An 18,706-nucleotide genomic window follows, 5' to 3' on the forward strand; every position below is an offset into this window, starting at 1 on the left:
ACAGGGTTGGTTTTTTTTTTTTAAGGCCAGCTACATGGGCAGGGTGTCTGCCTCTGTATTTAATTTGTGCTTGAAATTGGTGTTTTGAGCCTACTGCTTTTTTTTTTTTACCCATTGTGTGGGTTGACAGTTGAGTAAATTGGCAGTTCGAGGGTACTATAATCTCACCCAAAGAAGACAGACAGGAAACCAGACGGTCCAAAAGGAGGGAGGCAGGTGCAGACTTGACTTACTGCCTCCTTGAAGGAATAATGCATAAGCAGCAAAGGGGCAGATGCCTAGAATGTTTTAACTTAAAAGTAGCTGCCTTCCATCGGTGCACACATCGCTATGGGTGTCTTTGAAGGAAGTTTCTTGGTTCTCTGTTTTCATTTGTGGGTGATGAGCTTATAGATAATATTCTTTAACCTTTCTCTAAGTATTAAACAGGTTAGACTCTTGCAGTTAATGAAGAGGGTGGAGAAATTTCAGAGGATCTCTTTTTTCATCGTTTAATAAAGCTGCTAGCTATTTTTTTTTACCACCTAGCATGCACTGGGTTCAGGATTATCACTCCACTTTGATGGGTTTCAGTTTTACCTCTTAAAAGAAGGAGGTTGGGGGCAGCTAAATGGCGCATTGGATAGAGTACTGGCCCTGAATTCAGGAAGACCCGAGTTCAAATCTGGTCTCAGACCCTTGGCACTTACTAGCTGTGTGACCCTGGGCAAGTCACTTCACCCCATAGGCTCCCCAAAAAAAAAAGTTGGACTGGCAGATATCTGAGGGTCCATCAGGCTCTGACATTGTCTGTGATCATAGGATCAAAGACAAAAGTGACCTTCAGGGCCATCAAATCAAGTCCACCCTCTTCATTTTATTGATGAGGAAACTAAGTTTCGGAAAGATTTAAAGTGACTTGGCCAAGGTTGGTGGGATTTGAACTCAAGTCTTCTTGACCCCAAGTTCAGTACCCTCTCCACTCTATCACACTGCCACTTTTTTTTTTTAAAGGCAATTGGGGTTAAGTGACTTGCCTAGGGTCACATAGCTGGTAAGTGTCAAGTGTTTGGTCTGAGGCCGGATTTGAACTCAGGTCCTCCTGACTTCAGGACTGGTGCTCTATCCACTGCACCACCCAGCTGCCCCAACACTGCCTCTTGTGTAAGAAGATATACAAAAAGCACAGAGTTCTTGATCCAAGCAAACAAAACATTTCTTCTGAAATGAACTCTTGAGACTTTGAAGTTCCCTATAGAAAAAAAACCTTTCCTGCCTCCCACGTTTGGTCAGCATCTCTGCTTTGGGCTGTTTTCCTCATTTGTCATTCTCAGGCACACATCTTGTCTGAGAATGAAAAGTCCACCCTGGACAAGGTCAGCAGTGTTGGATTAGCCGTGAAAACAGCATTCTCAGTATCAATTACACAAGGTAATTAAGAGGGTCAGATTAATTTATTTTCCTCTCTGTGTACCTGTTATGGGGAACTCGTAAAAATATATCTCTGAGCTGGAAAATTGATTTTGCTTTCACTCAAGGAACTGGGTTTTAAGTCTTTCTCTTTGCAGATGGGAGCAGTATTCCAGCTTCAACCCCGATGGAGATTTTGCTTATGAGTGATTTTAAACTGATGATAAATGGCATGACATATGATGTTCAATGTCCTAGGAAAGGTAAGAAACCGCGAGCATCCAGAAATCTTCATTTTTGCCTTGAGTTTGGGGGGCTTTGGGGTACAGGTGGTTTGGGTTCATCAGGTGATCAAGAGGGCTTGGAAGAATCCATATTTTTAGAACTTTCAGCCAGTTATATATAAGATGGTTTCCAAATATAGCTCCTCCCTGTCCTCCCTCCCCAACCCTATGCCCTTTAAAATCTGTCTCCTCCAAAAACAAACAAACAAACAAAACCCTGTCTTATCCACTTTAACTTTGAAAGCCTGGGCTTTGACCCTTGTCTCTTTCCTCCAGTAATCCAGTTGGGTGGGGATGGTCAGAAGTCTCTCAGATTTCCTTCCTGTCCTTTAAATTGTAGCTCAGACATTGCTTCTCTAAGAAGGTATTCCCGTTAATCCAGCATTACCTGTGCTTTCCTTCCTCTGGAGGTCTGTTCGTTTGTTTCTGTACTTAGCGTGTTCATACTGATTCTCGCGTTAAGTGAGCTCCTCCAACAGTGAGAACACATCTTATCATTATACTTTGTTTCCAAGTGTTTGTATTGTGTCTGTATAGTAAATATTCAAATACTTGTTGGCCAACGGAACAAGTGACTTAGCTCTTGGGTTTGAGATCTCTGCTGGCTATCACCTCTGCTATCTAGCACCAGGAGAACAGCATCCCAACTCTTCAGCTTCCTCACCCCACCATAGCCATCAAAATTATACATCTCAGAAAAAAAAAATTCTGGTTTTGGGGCAGCTAGATTGCACAGTGGATAAAGCACCGGCCCTTTACTCAGGAGGACCTGAGATCAAAGCCGGCCTCACACACAAAACACTCACTAGCTGTGTGACTCTGGGCAAGTCACTTAACTCCATTACCTCACAAACAAAAAAAAGAAAAAGAAAAATTATATATCTCTTTTCTGTATGTGTGTATGGATGTACTTTTTGAGGAGGCATTTGAGTTTGCTTTATTTTCCCCTCTTAAAAAATGATATATTCAATTTAATTTAACAAGCATTTTATTAAGCGCTGTTATAGGTGCTCAAAAGTTAAACATTCCCTATGCATATTTTTAATTTGGCCATTCATACAACTCCCCCAAATGCCTTTTCATTGCCACACGCTCATTATTCTAGTTTTTTTTTAATGAATAAAGACTTAACCAAAATACAGCAGGGGGAAAAAATCTGTTATATTCACATTGCTTTTATTTTTGAATACATCTTCCCTTCTCCCCACCTTTTCCCAGTGAGATGTTTCTTGTCACAAAGAATAACAAAAGAGAAAAAAATGCAGTTCAGTAAACCAGCCAATATACTACATACTGTGACAGGTGAAGGATGAAACGACTGAGGAAACAAAGGTTCAGTCTTCCGAACGTATTGATTTATTAAGCAGTGCATGACAATTACTCGATAAGGCAGGACCAGACCTCCTCGATTAGACCAGGATCCCCAAAATAGGAGGGGACAGACTTCTATACATTAAAGACAATCAAATAAGGCCAAATAATTAATAAAAGCAGATCAAATAAGTAAAAGGGAAAAACCAGGATACGACATTAGATAATCTGATTTCTAATTGGAGGAAAGATTAGGAACTTTCCACTTTGGGAAGGGTTAAGTGACTTGCCCAGGGTCATACAGATTGTAAATATCTGAAGCTAGATTTGAATTCAGAATGATGAGTCTTCCTGACTCCAAGCCTGGCGCTCGATAGACAGCCTCCTATCTGCCTGATCTTTTATGTTACAAGAAGGTTTTCCTGTGTTCAGGGGAGAGAGAATGATGGGGAGGAGAGAAAGTAAATGCTTTATTTTGTTATAAGGCTTTTCCCCCCCAATGAAGCAAGAGAAGCATTTGTTCTTTGGAAAAAATGAAATTAAAAAAATGCTTGTTAATTTAAAAAAAAATTGAAAACGGAACTATATATGAATGGTTAGTGTCCTTGGTATTTAAAATTTGAATGAAAATAAATTATTTTGTGAGGAGTAAAACTAAGAAGTAAATAGAAACATTTCTTCATTTGTTTTTAGAGATGGGGAAGGGAGAGGAGAAAGGAGAAATATACTTGGAAACAGAGATGCTATAAAAGCAAAATAACCTTAAGTACTGTCTAAGAGTTGGGACGGCTTACCTGGCGAGGGACTGAAGCTGTCAGAGTCAGAATGGGAACTGGCTGCCTGGACTGGTAGCATACGTCATGCCTGACTTGTGATTGTGAGCCTCCCTCAATGGCGATCCCTGTTGTGTCTTTTCTCAGAAAAACTGAGTAGCGAGCACACGACTGACATGGATGACATCAAGGCCTTGGTACAGAGACTGTTTACTGCCCTGCACGTGGAGGAGCATCAGGTCAAGACAGAACGCAGCTTACTGGAGAGAATCGAGGAGCTGAAGGAGCGGCTGCAGCCCATGGAAGAGGTGGGTAGTGGTCATCCAGGGAGGGGCCCAGGCGGCCCTGGGCCAGGCTCGCCGGACAGTGAGAGGGACCGTTCCCAAGGAGTGTCAGAATTCACAGAGGAGGCCTTTGCTAAGCCGGGTGAGAGCTGGGAGCCAGGGAGTGATTTCCAAAGCTAGCCAGTCCAGAGTGCGGGGGCTCTGAATATGGTACCTCAGGGGCGCAGTCCACCAACAGCATCAAAACCCGAGAATCCAGTGTGTGCGTTCTTTCTTTCTTTCTTTCTTTCTTTCTTTCTTTCTTTCTTTCTTTCTTTCTTTCTTTCTTTCTTTCTTTCTTTCTTTCTTTCTTTCTTTCTTTCCTTTCTTTCTTTCCTTTCTTTCTTTCTCTCTTTCTCTCTTTCTCTCTTTCTTTCTTCCTCCCTCCCTCCTTTCTCTCTCTCTCTCTCTCTCTCTCTCTCTCTCTCTCTCTCTCTCTCTCTCTCTCTCTCTCTCCCTGCTTTCTTCTTTCTTTTTCTTCAACTGGGGTTAAATGACTTACCCAGAGTCACACAGCTAGTAAGTGTCAGGTATCTGATCTGAGACCGGATTTGAACTCAGGTCCTCTTGACTCCATCCGGGGCTCTATGTACTGTGCCACCTACCTGCCCCAAATCCAGTGCTTTCTAATAAGCTAAAGAGTACAAGCAGAATGTTAGCAGAGGAAAATAGTCATTTCAGTTGACTCTTCCCTGATGTGGGAGGTATGGAAGAGTGGAAAGCATGCTGGTTCTCAAGGCCAAAGGAGGACCAGGGTTCAAATCCTGCCTCTAATATTTGATAGCTATGTGACTTTGGGCAAGTCTGTGTGCTTCAGTTTCCTCATGTGTAAAGTAAGGGGGATAGACTAGATGGTCTCTGAGCTCCTTTCTAGTTCTAGAATTTGAAATGTATTGATTATAAGTAAGCATTTATTTTATACTAAATATATAGATAATGCATGTATAATATATAATAAATAATATATAATATATAATTACACATAAATATATATAATATAAATATAATATAATATAATAAATAATATATAACAATATAATTAAATAATATACATATAGCATATAATAAAATATGTTATATGAATATAATATGATTCTATATAATTTATAAATAAACATTTGTTTTATACTAAATATATTGATAATGTAATAAATAATATAATTATATAATATATTATACAATAAAATGATGTGTAAGTGTAATTATTATATATAATTTATGAATAAGCATTTTATACTAAATATGTTGATAATGTGATAATATGTAATAAACAATATAATTACATAATATACATATAACATATTACATAATGAAATGTTATATAAATATAATGATTATATATAAATAAATAAATTATAAATAAGCATTTATGAGCACCTGCTATGTCAGGAACCAGCTAACCTCTGACAAGAAGCCTTTCCCAGTCCCTCTTAATTGTAGTATCTTCTCTCTGTTGATTATCTCCCATTTATTCTGTATCATAACTTATTTCTACATAATTGTTCCCGTGTCGTCTCTCCCCATTAGACTGTGAGGTCCTCGAGAATGTTGTTCTTCAGTAGTTTCAGTTGTATCAGACTTTTTGTGACCCCATTTGGGGTTTTCTTGGCAGAGATACTAGAGTGGTTTGCCATTTCCTTCTCCAGTTCGTTTTACAGATGAATAAACTGAGGCAAACAGGTTTAAGTGACTGGCTCAAGGTCACACAGCTAGTAAGCATCTGAGGCCAGATTTGAACTCAGGAAGATGAGTCTTCCCGACTCCAGGCCTGGCACTCTGTGCACTATGGTGCCCCTGAGCTGCCTCTTTGAGAGCAGGGGAAGTATCTTTTACCTTTCTTTGTATCCTCAACACTTAGCACAATGCCTAGAACACAGCAGGTGCTTAATAAATGTCTAGCAGGGAGCTCAGTGGATAGAGTGCCAGGCCTGGAGTTAGGAAGACCTGAATTCAAATCTAGCCTCAGACACTTACTAGCTGTGTGACCCTGGACAAGTCACTTAACCCTGTTTGCCTCAGTTTTCTCCACACCTATCTCCCAGGGTGGTTGTGAGGATCAGGTGAGATATTTGTAAATCACCTGGTACACAGTAAGCACTATATAAATGCTGGCTATGATAATGTAATTACTATAATTGTTGTTGTTGTTCTTATTAAATGTTTTTGACTGGCTAGGGATACAAAGTAAGACAATCCTTGACCTGAAGGAGCTTGTAGACCAGTAAAATACAATACCAGTAATAGGTAAATGTTAGAAGCTGTATAGAATAAATAGAAAATGATGGGGGTGGGGAGTGGTAGTGACAACTGGAGGAATTGGGAATGGCCTCTTAAGGAAGATGGCCAGGGGAAGCTAGGTGACGCAGTGGATAGAGCACCGGCCCTAGATTCAGGAGGACCTGAGTTCAAATGTGACCTCAGACACATAACACCAGCCGTGTGACCCTGGGCAAGTCACTTAACCCCATTGCCTAGCGCCCCCCCCCCAAAAAAAAAGATGGCCAGTCACAAAGAGCAGTTCCAAGAGGTTGAGGTGAGGAAAGATGGCATTCCAGGTGGGGGGCTCAGCCTCTGGAAAGGCATGGAGTGAGAAGATGGGAAGCCTTTCAAGTATAATAGACTTTATTATCCATTTAATAAACTGTACCATCTCAGATATTTAGTTTTGTTGTAGTACTCTTCACTCCCTCTTTTGGCCAAAGTTCAAAATCACCGAAGAGCAAAAGGACATGTGAGGGCATTTGGCCTTGTGATCCCTTCAGAAGGCCTAGCATGGCCCAGTTTAAATGGTGCCTTGGTCATGGCATTGTTCCTAGCCTTTAAGTGACAGAAATGTTCCCATAAATATTTGAACTATTTCAAATGCATTGACCAGGGGTGGGTGGAAAGGTGGGAAAATCACTCTGTCAAGGCATTGCCTTAATGACTCCATTTGGAAATGTTTTGTCTGGGTTTTCATAGGATCCCAAACCAGGAGCTCCTTCATATTAGATTTGTTTTAAGTGAGGTGGACTGGGACCTTTGTGTTCCTTTTGGAAGAGGACATAGAGGCCCTATGTTGTAGCCCTGAGGTGCCCTCAGAACTCCTGAGTTTGGCCAGAATCAAATGAACATGAAACTGGGAAGTGTCTAACAAAACAAATCATATAACACAACACAACAGATAAGGTTCATTTGAGGTTTTCTGAGTCAGCATCCTGCCCACGGAGGCCTGTTTTTGAGTTTGATGCCCCTGGTATACTGGATAGAGGGGTAGCCTCAGTGTCAAGGACAGCCTGGATCTTGGCTGTCTCAGCTGCATATGCACCAGCTATCTAGTAAGCATCTGCTTATGTGCCAGGCACTGTGCTAAGTGTCAGGGGTGAGGGACCCGGCCTTCAGGCCACATGTAGCCTTCTAGATCCTGAAGTGCAGCCTTCTGACTGAATCCAAATTTTACAGAACAAATCTGGGTTCTGTCAAAAGGCCACACTCCAGGACCTAGAAGGCCACAGGTTCCCCACCCCTGTGCTAGGGTTACAAAAAGTGGACAAAGACGGTGCCTGCCCTCAAGGACTTATGATCTAATGGGCAAGTAGGGTCACTTGTCTGTTCTTCAGCCAACCCTCTTAAGACAAGTTGGAGTCTGGGTACTCATTTGCATTAGGAGAGGGCATTTTCTCACTGAGAGTTCCTTAGAGTGTATTTACTCTGAAGGTGTCATTAAGAATTCTTAGCTCGGGTCGTTTTGCTGAACTGTTTATTCTGTCTTTTTAATTCTTTGATACAAGGCATGACTGTCTGGGAAGGTCAGAAGTGGGGATATTGGGGAAGTACAGATGATATAGAAATAAAATAATTAAAATGTTAAAAGTTTAATAAAATATATCAGCAGAAAAGTTCCAAAAATTCCTGTACTATCATGTTAAAAGTCAAGCAACAAGAATCAATAGTCTACTGGAAAAAAAAAAGAATTCTTAGCGTGCACTCCTTGGACTATGAAGGAAACATATGGGAACCATTGCCCTACACCCGTAAAATCTTGGGTCTGGGCCAGAAGAGGGCAGATGTTGCCATTTTAAGTAGATTAATCAGATGGCTTTTTTTTCTTCCTCAGCTGAAAGCTAAAATTGAAGCTGGCTCAGAGGCCAAAACCAACAGACTCCTGTGGACCGGGCTGGCCTTGATGTCCACTCAGGGTGGAATCCTGGCGTGGCTCACGTGGTGGGTGTATTCCTGGGACATCATGGAACCCGTGACCTACTTCATCACTTTTGGCAGCTCTATGACTTTCTTTGCCTATTTCCTGCTCACGCGACAGGTGTGTCTCTGGATGGGACGGTCTGTTTATGGCCAAGAACGGCTGACTAGTCATGTAAATTATCTGAGTTACTGACTGCTTGCTAATTTTTTGTTCCTTCACACTCTAACAGGCAGCGAGGTGGCAAAGTGGATAGAGAGCTGGAGTAGGAGTCAGGAAGACCTGAGTTTAAACCTGGCCTTAGACATTTACTAGCTGTGTGATCTTGGGCAGATCACTTAACCTCTGCCTGCCTCAGTTTCCTCATCTGCAAAATGGGAATGATAATAATAGCACCTACCTCCCAGGGTTGTTGTGAGGATCAAATGAGATATTTGCAAAGCACGTTAAAAACTTAAAATACTATATAAATCCTAACTAGTAGTAGTAGTAGTAGTTGTTGTAATTGTGGTAGTAGTGGTGGTGGTGGTAATGGTAGTAGTAATTGTTGTGGTGGTGGTAGTAGTAGTAGTAGCTGTTGTCATTATTGAGGTAGTGGTGCTGGTGGTGGTAGTAGTGGTATTAGTGGGAGTGGTGGTAATAGTAGTAGTAATAATAATAATAATAATAATGGTACAAAATCTAATGTAAAAATAACTAAAAGCAGTTCCATTAGCTAAGGTACCACACTCATGTAGGAAGAGAGCACCCATTACTGTCATGAAGGGCGAGTTAATTCCAATTCTTTCTCTACGCCTCCATTTGACAATAAAATTGAATAGGAGCAGCTGAGCCTAAGGTCAGGAGTATTGCATGTAGTGTCTCAAGACCTGGGTTCAGGTCCCTGTTCTCCTGCTCACACCCAGAGTGATCTCAGAGAATTCAGTTAATCCCTTTGGACCTCAGTCTCCTCATCTATTAAATGAGGGGCTTGTACTAGATGGCCTCAGGTCTCTTCAGTTCAAAATACCACAGTAATAATGAAGATGTTTGGCCAGAATCTCTTTTTCAAAGAGTCAGCTTCTTTTCCCAAGTATGTCTTGGAAAGTAGCATCCAGAGTAGCAGTAGATCTGAAATGAGGCCGAATGTTACATCCTCCTATTACCTAAGAGGTCTCACCAAAGTAGAGAACTTCTACCATTTTAGGAGTGTAATCAGGCTGTGACTTAGATCTAAAGGTGTCCCAGCAGTTCTCAGGCATGTAAAGGTTAAGTGACTTGCCCTGAGTCACACAGCTAGTAGGTTTTGGAAGCAGAATTTGAACACGGATCTTCCCAACTCCCAACCTCTGCGTTCTATCCAGTAATCCATGCTGCTTCACATGTTAGCTTAAAAATGCCACTTTCAACACAAATCATTGTTTATTCTCTCTACCTTGGTTGCCATATTTATTAAGCCAAATATTGAAGTCAGAAGTTCATTAAAATATTGGGGGGGCATCTTTTTTTCTTTATTAGGATTATTCTTACTCCCTCATTAAGAACCGACAATTCCTCTACTTCTTCCACAAAAGACTGAAGAAGAAGGATTTTGATGTGCAGCAATACAACAAGTTAAAAGAGGATCTTGAAGAGGTATCTTTAAAATTCCAAGTATCTGTAGCTACATTCGCAAAGCCAGATATTCATCTGTGATGGCTTGCCTCAGGGTCGTCCAGTTGCTTTCCAGTTGCAAAATTCCTCCCAGGCAAATTTGGGTTGTTTTTTTCCCCCAATTTTAAAAAGATGCATGTTGAATATGAAATGGAGCTCAAAATCTGTTTATCCTCCTCCCAGGTTTTCGTCTTAAAATTTTATATTTACTCATGTTTTATAGTCTTCATAGAGACATGAATAGCTCACATTTATATGATACTTTATACTTTACACTGTTTCCTCACATTATGGTTCTGTGGGTGTAGACCCCCTATCCTGTAACTCTGTCACATGGGATGCTGGCCCATTTAGTCTCTGGGCTGGCTTGCTCATCCCATTCCACCCTTGTATATACAAGACTGAGTTTTCAGATGAGGACTAACTACCATCATATGGCTCTATTCACACTTTCTCAAGCTCCTAGGAGTGACTTATGCAAGAATATACTCCCTCTACTTACTACTTGAGGTCTTGAGCCCTCACTGGTGTGCTCCATTTATATAAAACCGGTGATGAAAACCACTAGATCCTAAACACAACCATCTATTTAACAATAAAATAAAAGCAATAATAATAATTTTAATTTCACATGCACTCACTCTAAGCAAATTCAGGAATAATCAATAAACCAAAGTCTATACATAGACCTGAATCATACTTTATTATCAGTGGGCACACACTTACACGTGAGTGAGGAAATCCCATACGCTCAGGGTAACTCCCAACTGTGGTCTTGATGTCATCAGTCCTTTCAGGCAGTACAGGAAGGATCTTCTCTGCTAACTGCTCTTACAGCGCTCCTCACCACTCTTCTGCTAGGCAAATCTTATCTCAAAATCACAAAGAACTGACCAGCTCTTTTAACTCACAGTCACCCTTAAAAGGGTGTTCAGGAAGTGTTACACTTGTTATATTGGCTAGCAGAGAACTCCAGAGCTCATCAGACTGGCTCTTTAAAATTTAAAGTTGAAACAAAAAATTAAGGCAGGCAGGGCAAATATATACCTCATTGGAAAAAGGTAACAATGAAAAGTTGGCTTTTTAACCAAATGCATCCTAGTCCTAGAAAGGTAGGGACTGCTCTTCCTGCTAGGAGATAAGATTATTTTTTTAAAGTAGAGCTGCGGTTTCATTGCTGTAGGGAACTCCCAATGAGTCAGCTTTCCCTACCAATGTAAATCGACACTGCTTCTACAGTTTAAGAGTGGAAGAGCATAGCCTTAAGAGACTGGCCCAGGGTCACAAAACCTGAATGTGTCAGAGGTGGGACTTAAACCCAGGCCTTCCGGACTGAGAAGCTTTACACCATGTGGCCTTTTAGGACTAATATTAAACCTGAAAGTCTGATCCTGTGTAGATGCAGTTTAAGTCAAATAAACATTTTTTTAAAATTTATTTTGATTTATCAACAATCACTTCCATGTGCTTTTGAGTTTAAAATTTTTCTCCCCCTTCCTCCCTACCACCCTCCCCAAGATGGCACACAATCTTATATAGGCTATACATATACATTCCTATTAAACATATTTTCACATTAGTGATGGTGTAAGTAAGAATTAGAACCAATAGGAGGAACCACCAGAAAGAAGAAACAAAACTCAACAGAAGAAAAAAAAATAGCAGATAGTATGCTTTGATCTGCATTCAAACTGGATGTGGATAGCATTTTCCATCACAAGGCCTTTGGAGATGTCTTAGATCCTTGTATTGCTGGGAAGGGTTGAGCAAATAAACATTTCTTAAGCATTTTCTAGGCGGCACCCACTGTGTTTTCAGAATAGTAAAAGAGGGACAAATGAAGGAGGGAAAATGGAGGCCTTTACACCTCCCCAGGTTTGTAGATCCCTCGGCTTCTGCTTTATAGCCACAAAAACCCTGATGCTGATTATATAGTAATGGATTTAGGATAAACTAGACACATATTAAATGCAGCCAAGGAAAAGTATGACATGCCATTGGCCCAGCACAGGGGAAAAGCCATTTTGAGTTTGCCTAAGAATTCCTTGAAGACATGGGTACGTTCCAGCACGAGGCAGGCTACTGATGGGTTTCTCGTTCTTTTTTCCATCCTTTTCTGTCTTTCACTTGGTTAGGCTGAAGAGTCTCTGCAGCGTCTGCGCCAGCCTCTCCACCTCCGGTTACCAATCCAGGAAATCAAAGGGAAGAATTAACATCTGCTTTAATTGTTTTATGAATGTTTATTACTTTGTCTTGGGGACTGGATATTCAATGACTCTGTTATTATAGATTTGAATGTTTCAATAAGGAACAAATAAACTTTTTTAGTTAATGACATTATTTCTTGGAAGACAGAAATATTCTGAATTCTAAATCTTATAATGAGGTTTTGATTTTTTAGTTCTAATGAGTTAATGAGGGGTCTGGGATTACACTGGGCAGCTAGGTGGCACGGTGGATAGAGTGCCAAGCCTGGAGTCAGGAAGATTCATTTTCCTGAGTTCAAATCCAGCCTCCAATACTTATTAGCCGTATGACCATGGGCAAGTCACTTAACCTTTATTTGCCTCAATTTACTCATCTGTCAAATGAGCTGGAGAAGGAAATGGCAAAACCATTCCAGGATCTTTGCTGAGAAACTCCAGATGGGGTCATGAAGTCTTGGACATGACTGAGAAACAACTGAACTGGTATTATACAGGTGTTTGGTTATCAAGGATCTGGGCTAGAAGGGACTTAAGAGGTCATTCTAGTGTCCAGGGGTGGGGAGCCTGTGGCCTTGAGGGCACGCGTGGCCCTCTAGGTCCTCAAGTGCGGCCCTTTGAATCCAAACTTCACAGAACAAATCCCCTTAATAAAAGGATTTATTCTTTAAAATTTGGCTTCAGTCAAAAGGCCGCACTCAAGGACCTAGAAGGCCACATGTGGCCTCGAGGCCACAAGTTCCCCACCCCTGTTCTAGTCCAACTCCATCATTTTAGAGATAAGGAAAGAGGCCCAGAGGGATGAATGACTTGCCTAGGGTTAAATGACCACTTCAGGGTTAACTCTAATTACAGCTGAAAATCAATAAAATATCAGTAACCACCATCTATATACCTGCTTTCCCAGTCTCTGCAAAAACTCTGAGACTTTTCTCTATGCATGTGGCATGGGCAACCCTGATGGAAGATCTGACAAGAGAATAGGTAGTAAATGACATGCTTTCAGTATCCTGTATCTTTCTGGTCAAGTATTTGACTGAAAGGTAAAGAATAAATAAATACATACAAGGATCCCCGACCTCCTCCCCTACCCCCTCAGTCTTTACTATTTGACTATTTCACAAAATGGATTTGATCCAACAGAAATGTAACCTTAGAGTTCTTAACCTGGGGTCCATTCAGTAATTTTGTTTTAAAAAAAGTTATGCTGATAACTATATTTCAATATAATTCGTTTGCTTTGCTTTTTACTTTATTTTTATGCATTTAAAAACACTATTAATTACGAGGAGTCTGTAGCCTTCTTGATAGGAAAAAGCTCAAAAATTTCTGCCTTAAACCTTCTCTTCCAAGAAAGTATCTGCCACATAAATGTTTAAAACCAGCTGATTTTGTTCAGTGATTGGCTTGATATTAATATCTTGCTCTCTTGATTAACATTTTAATATTATCAGGCAGGCATAGGACAGGAAGATGTACGTGTACCAGGTGTTTACCACTGTCAAGGAGGCTGTCCAGTGCGGAGTCAAAAGAATTGTTTTTTGTCCTTTGTTTTCCAAGCTGACCAGTGACATCACAGGGTGATGTCTTGACTTGCGCATGAATTGGACTTAAGTGAGTCAGAGCCGCACAACGTCATCAGCCTCACTCAGTCTCCCAGAGTCATCAAAGTCCAGTAGCAGGACAAAAGTCAGGATGACTGGTGATGGCCCAGGGTACAGTGGATGACCTTGGCATCTCTGATGCCTGACCAAGCTCTAAGTGCCCCCGTAGCACCTGCTTCAGCTGCCTTTGTGGCCATTGGAACAAATTGTTCTCATTAGCCCATTCCACCAGGGGAAGTCTTCTCACACTTGGGGAAGACACCCCCTATCTCGCTGACAGGTGTGAGGCCTATTGGTTACCCTTAACCTGGTTTAGCCCATCTGCTGAGTTTTACCAGGGTGTGATCGCTGCACATGCTACAGCTTCTTGGAGCCACAGGTGAGACTGAGTGCCGTGTAGGCATCAAAGGTGGATGAGAGCCCTGGAAAGGGCTCAGCACGCTGTCACACCAGAGGTGCTCAGCCTCCCTGAAAACTCCATACACCCCTATAACTTTGTAAATGCCTGCATGTGAAAGACATTGTGCTAATATCTGAAACCTGCAAAGCCTCCTAAATAAGATTCATAAATACTCAAGTTTAGCCCAACAGTTAACACATGAAAAGCCCAAGCGAGGGAAGAATGTCTAATTATTCAGATGATCATGCAGTTGGATGAAAGACCAATAGTCCATTAGTACATATGTCTTATGTAGCCACTTCCTAAGATGGACACTGAACCAGGCTTGAAACTAAGTAAGAAGTGAATAGGTTAGATTACATTTAGGAAGTTTTAGTAAATTTTCCCCTTAAACATGCATGTTTTTTTTTTAAACTCGAGGCAGTTGGGGTTAAGTGACTTGCCCAGAGTCACACAGCTAGTACATACCAAGCGATCAAGTGTCTGAGGCTGGATTTGAACTCAGGTCCTCCTGAATCCAGAGCTAGTGCTTTATCCACCGTGCCACCTAGCTGCCCCCAAACATGCATGTTTTAAACACTACTATTCTCTAGTGTTTACTATATGACAGTCAACCAAGGGAAAAAATCATGAACTAAAGGTACAGTTGATCTAAACAGAAATGGCGAGACATATGGTGGGCACAGGTGAGTCACAGCATATTACCAACAAAGAACCGTATATCAAAACTGATGTTAAAAGGTACCTCTTGGCATCCCAGATCTCCTTCAGAGCTCAGCTTTGGCCATACAACAGGCCTTTTTTAATCTCAGGTTACTACTACCACTCCCTCTTGCCCTGATGAAATTACTTTTTCATTTGAGGAGTGTAGGAACTATTATTTATTCATTTTTGTCTCTATCTTTAGCTTCTAGTATACAATAGGTACTTAATAAATTCTTCTGACCGACTAATCCAAGAAGTATAAGAAAAGAAGATGATGGGAGGTCATGGACAGCCTGTATGGTCTAGTGGGACCCATGTAACATCAAAAGCTCTAGAAAAGATTTATGGGAAGACAAGAATAGAGTCATTCTGGATGAGCGTGTATTGAGTTATAATCTGCATCAGGAGGGCATGCATAGATGGGATCAAAATATCAAAGCTGAAAAACTGCCATGGAAATGATAACATTAGTTAGGTGCATAAATTCATTTGATGATTTGAGTTCTGTCTCTGTGTTTACAACTGTTTGTTTAAGGAGCAATGACTTCACAGGTGATATGTCTTGCCTTGTGCATAAAATTAGATTGAAGTGAGGCAGAGGTGCACAGAGTTGTGAAGTAGACAGCAGGCAAGTCACTATCTCTGAGCCCATGTCCTCATCTGGTACTACTCATCACAATTCAAACAAGACCCAATATGCTAGCACCAATAGTCCTGTATTTAATGTTTCTATCTTTGCCCAAGTAAATAAGTAGACCACTCACTGAACATCCCGTTGCGTTTTTAGCATCCTGACGTGATGTAAGTTACAACTGATGTAAATTGCTCTTTTGACTTCAAGACCCAAACAATGAGATTTTGATACTTCTAATTCAAGCATTTATATAATATACATATATATATATATATCTATATATATATCTATATATATATAGATATATATATATATCTATATCTCAGAGGTACCAAGAGGTACATTTTAACCTACTGTGTGATGAGTGCTGGGGATACAAAGGCATAAAAGTGTTAACTTTTAAAACCTCTCTAAAGGTGCTCAAAGTCTAATGGGGGAAACAACATGCAAATACTTCCCTACAAACAAGATACATCCAGAATGAATTGGAGATAATCAACAGAGAGGAAAGACACCAGAAATTCCAGATATGTAAAGGTATTTGAATTTCTAGCCCATTCATGAAATTAACTTCCAACCTGGACAGATTTTTTTTTGGGACTAGACTGGTGATTTCATTGGTGTGAGACAACTCCTATCAATTCAGAATTGTAACTCCTCTCCAACTGAGAATTTGAGTGAGCTTCTTAGCCTGGGGCATTGAAAACTTGGAACTTGCCCTGATTATGTGAATACAGTGTTCCGCCTGATTGTGAGACCCCATGGAAATGTATAGTGATAAAAAAAGTAGAACTTCTTTCTACCCAGGTGGGATCCACAGCCAACCATATTGGAATGAAAATGAAAAGAATCAACATGCAATTATATAATTTTTTATTACAAAAGCACCGAATTATTATCAAAACAATGTAATAAATGTAAACAAAATTTAGTCCATCCATATTGTTTCCAAAGCTCAGTCCTTATTATAGCAACTGAGCTTAGGGTACATTACTATAAAAAATTATTAAAATAATCACATTTAAGATAGGATGACAGTACTGTGGTTAAAGCATTTAATTTCTCTGAGACAATCAGAATTGTATAACATCTGCCCAAAAGCCCAGGAAATTGTTCACAGTCTGTACACCAAGTAGAACATTCTGTGGTGTTGCCTCTTTGGGACAGGGTCAATGGAGAGGGGGAGAAGAGGAGGTGGGGAGTTAAGATTAAGAGAGGGGCAGAAACATTTTGGCTGCCGGTAACCACCCAGCAAATCTCACCAACCACTGGGTCTAGAGGGAGGACAAGAATCTCACTGACCATTAGGTATGTGCCTAAATGCCATCTGGGAGAGCCTATCCCAGGAAATAACCAATTGGAATAATAATGAAAATTACTGCTTAAATATTTAACTACATTATAAGAAACCAAAATGAATCATCTTCAGCCTCTGGCAATAAGGTTGCTGGTTTTGCATAGCACTTTAAGGTTCAGAGCCCTTGAAAAATATACATATATCTATATCTATATATAGATATATATATCTATATCTATATATATATATATTCATTAACTTGATAATCTATGAATGAAACCAGTATTAGCATGGCCACCTAAAGAAGTGATCACTAAATTACTAAATCACTAAATAGTGATTTATCTAAAGAAATTTTTTAAAAGGTCTAATTTTAAGAAAATCCTAAGGGAAAAGGAATCTTAAAAATTTACCAATTTGCAACACTAAAATTTCAAAGATTCATTTAAAATTTGCAGCACATCAACTATGAAAGTCTGGGGAGGGGAGTTAGAATGATGAAAGTCTTCTGCAAGATAGGTCATATTTAATCTGTCAATGATTAATTGACAATTTAGAATCTGAGAATAGAACTTACTTATAGACAAACCTTGTCTATATAATTACAAATTCGTTACACTCAAATAGGATCACAGATGAAACAACATGAAAGCAGGAAGTGGGTACCATAGGAATGATGTCATAAAATAAAAAGGTCTTGGCTGGAGATGGAGTCCCCCTAGCAGTCTCAGCAGTAGAATGTTGGGCAGCCAAGGGGTTTGGCAGGGAGAGGGGCAAAAAGGAAGGCAGAATGATAATGCCATCTGATGGGTTGTGGGCACAAGCTTTAAGTCTGGACAAGGCAAGTTTCCACTTATTGGAAAGTATGTATATAAGCTGGGGAGGGGGGAGAGAGATAGGGGTGTTGGTGGTTATTATACATTTATGAGACACCATGGAGATTTAAATAAGAATGTGGGGTTTTTTGGCAGGGGGGGAGGCCAGGCAGTGGGGTTAAGTGACTTGCCCAGGGTCACACAGCTAGTGTTATGTATCTGAGGCTAGATTTGAACTAGAATGTTTGTTTTTTTTAAATGTCTTATATAAAACATACAAAAAGTCCCAGAGAAGATAAAAGTGTTCCCTTTAAATTGAAATGTTAGTGGAAAATGACTTGCTGGTTTTTATTTTTCACTCAAGGATCTAAAAAATCTATGAATGAATATTAGAAAACAGACTTTAGTCAAGAAACAAAGATATCACAAGTACAAATTAGAACCACCTGCTAATTTGGATAGCTACCGATTGATAGAATGTATCAATTATTCACAAACTCTTTGGAAGGTGATTCCCTGATATTCCCTGAGAAGGCTGTCAACACACTAATTAGCAAATAGAACCAAAGCTCTAAAAATGAACATTAATGGAAGTACCATTTTTGGGTAAAACTGTTACAGATCCCCACTGAAAACTCTGCCGCTGAGCAGTGAGGTTCTGTCCCAGAATGGGCATCTGATTAAAAAAGTTTAAAGGCACTGGATCCCAAGATGTTAATTGTACAAAAAAAAAAGTGGGGAGGAGATCGTACCTCCAAAACATGAGGCCACCCGACATTAGATAGACTTTGGAAGGAGAAAAAGCTTTTTGGTCAGCATGGAGGCAAAACATGGAACCTGCTTTTTCCCAATGGCTTCTGGGTCCTTGCAGAAATCCACTCGGCGTTGAGAAACCTTCCTGTTCACCAGCGTGAGAAGTTCTGTAAACTCTAGGGAGGAGCCGTATCTTCCCAGCATCTCGCACAAGTCTTGAATGTACCAGGAGCCATTCACTGTTTCACGGTGAGAATAATAACCTGGCAAAGATACAGAAACACAAAATGCCCAGACTTCAGCACAGAGTGCCTACCTTTGGTCTGCCAGACCTTTATGTGGCTCTCGAGAGGCCAAACTCTGTCCGCTGTGCCGTGCCGAGAAATACAAAGTAAGACAAGG

General features: G+C 40.4%; 2 protein-coding genes across 3 annotated transcripts in view; one reads left to right on the plus strand and one right to left on the minus strand.

Moving 5' to 3' along the window:
- Positions 1-12,232, plus strand: part of MCUB (mitochondrial calcium uniporter dominant negative subunit beta) — an 87,681-nt gene extending 75,449 nt beyond the window's left edge. For both annotated transcript variants that reach the window (XM_021001416.2, XM_021001417.2), the window contains exons 4-8: positions 1,548-1,652; positions 3,905-4,065; positions 8,177-8,380; positions 9,758-9,874; positions 12,028-12,232. In XM_021001416.2, the coding sequence (XP_020857075.1) occupies positions 1,548-1,652; positions 3,905-4,065; positions 8,177-8,380; positions 9,758-9,874; positions 12,028-12,105 (665 nt within the window). In that variant the 3' untranslated portion in view covers positions 12,106-12,232. The remainder of the gene's footprint in view (positions 1-1,547; positions 1,653-3,904; positions 4,066-8,176; positions 8,381-9,757; positions 9,875-12,027) is intronic.
- Positions 12,233-16,295: 4,063 nt separating this feature from the next.
- Positions 16,296-18,706, minus strand: part of CASP6 (caspase 6) — a 34,259-nt gene continuing 31,848 nt past the window's right edge. Inside the window, exon 7 of the mRNA XM_021001395.2 lies at positions 16,296-18,567. Within this exon, the coding sequence (XP_020857054.1) occupies positions 18,329-18,567 (239 nt within the window). The 3' untranslated portion in view covers positions 16,296-18,328. The remainder of the gene's footprint in view (positions 18,568-18,706) is intronic.

This window comes from Phascolarctos cinereus, unplaced genomic scaffold (assembly GCF_003287225.1).
Source record: "Phascolarctos cinereus isolate Bilbo 61053 unplaced genomic scaffold, phaCin_HiC Scaffold_9;HRSCAF=440, whole genome shotgun sequence".
Taxonomy (NCBI): Eukaryota; Metazoa; Chordata; class Mammalia; order Diprotodontia; family Phascolarctidae; genus Phascolarctos; species Phascolarctos cinereus.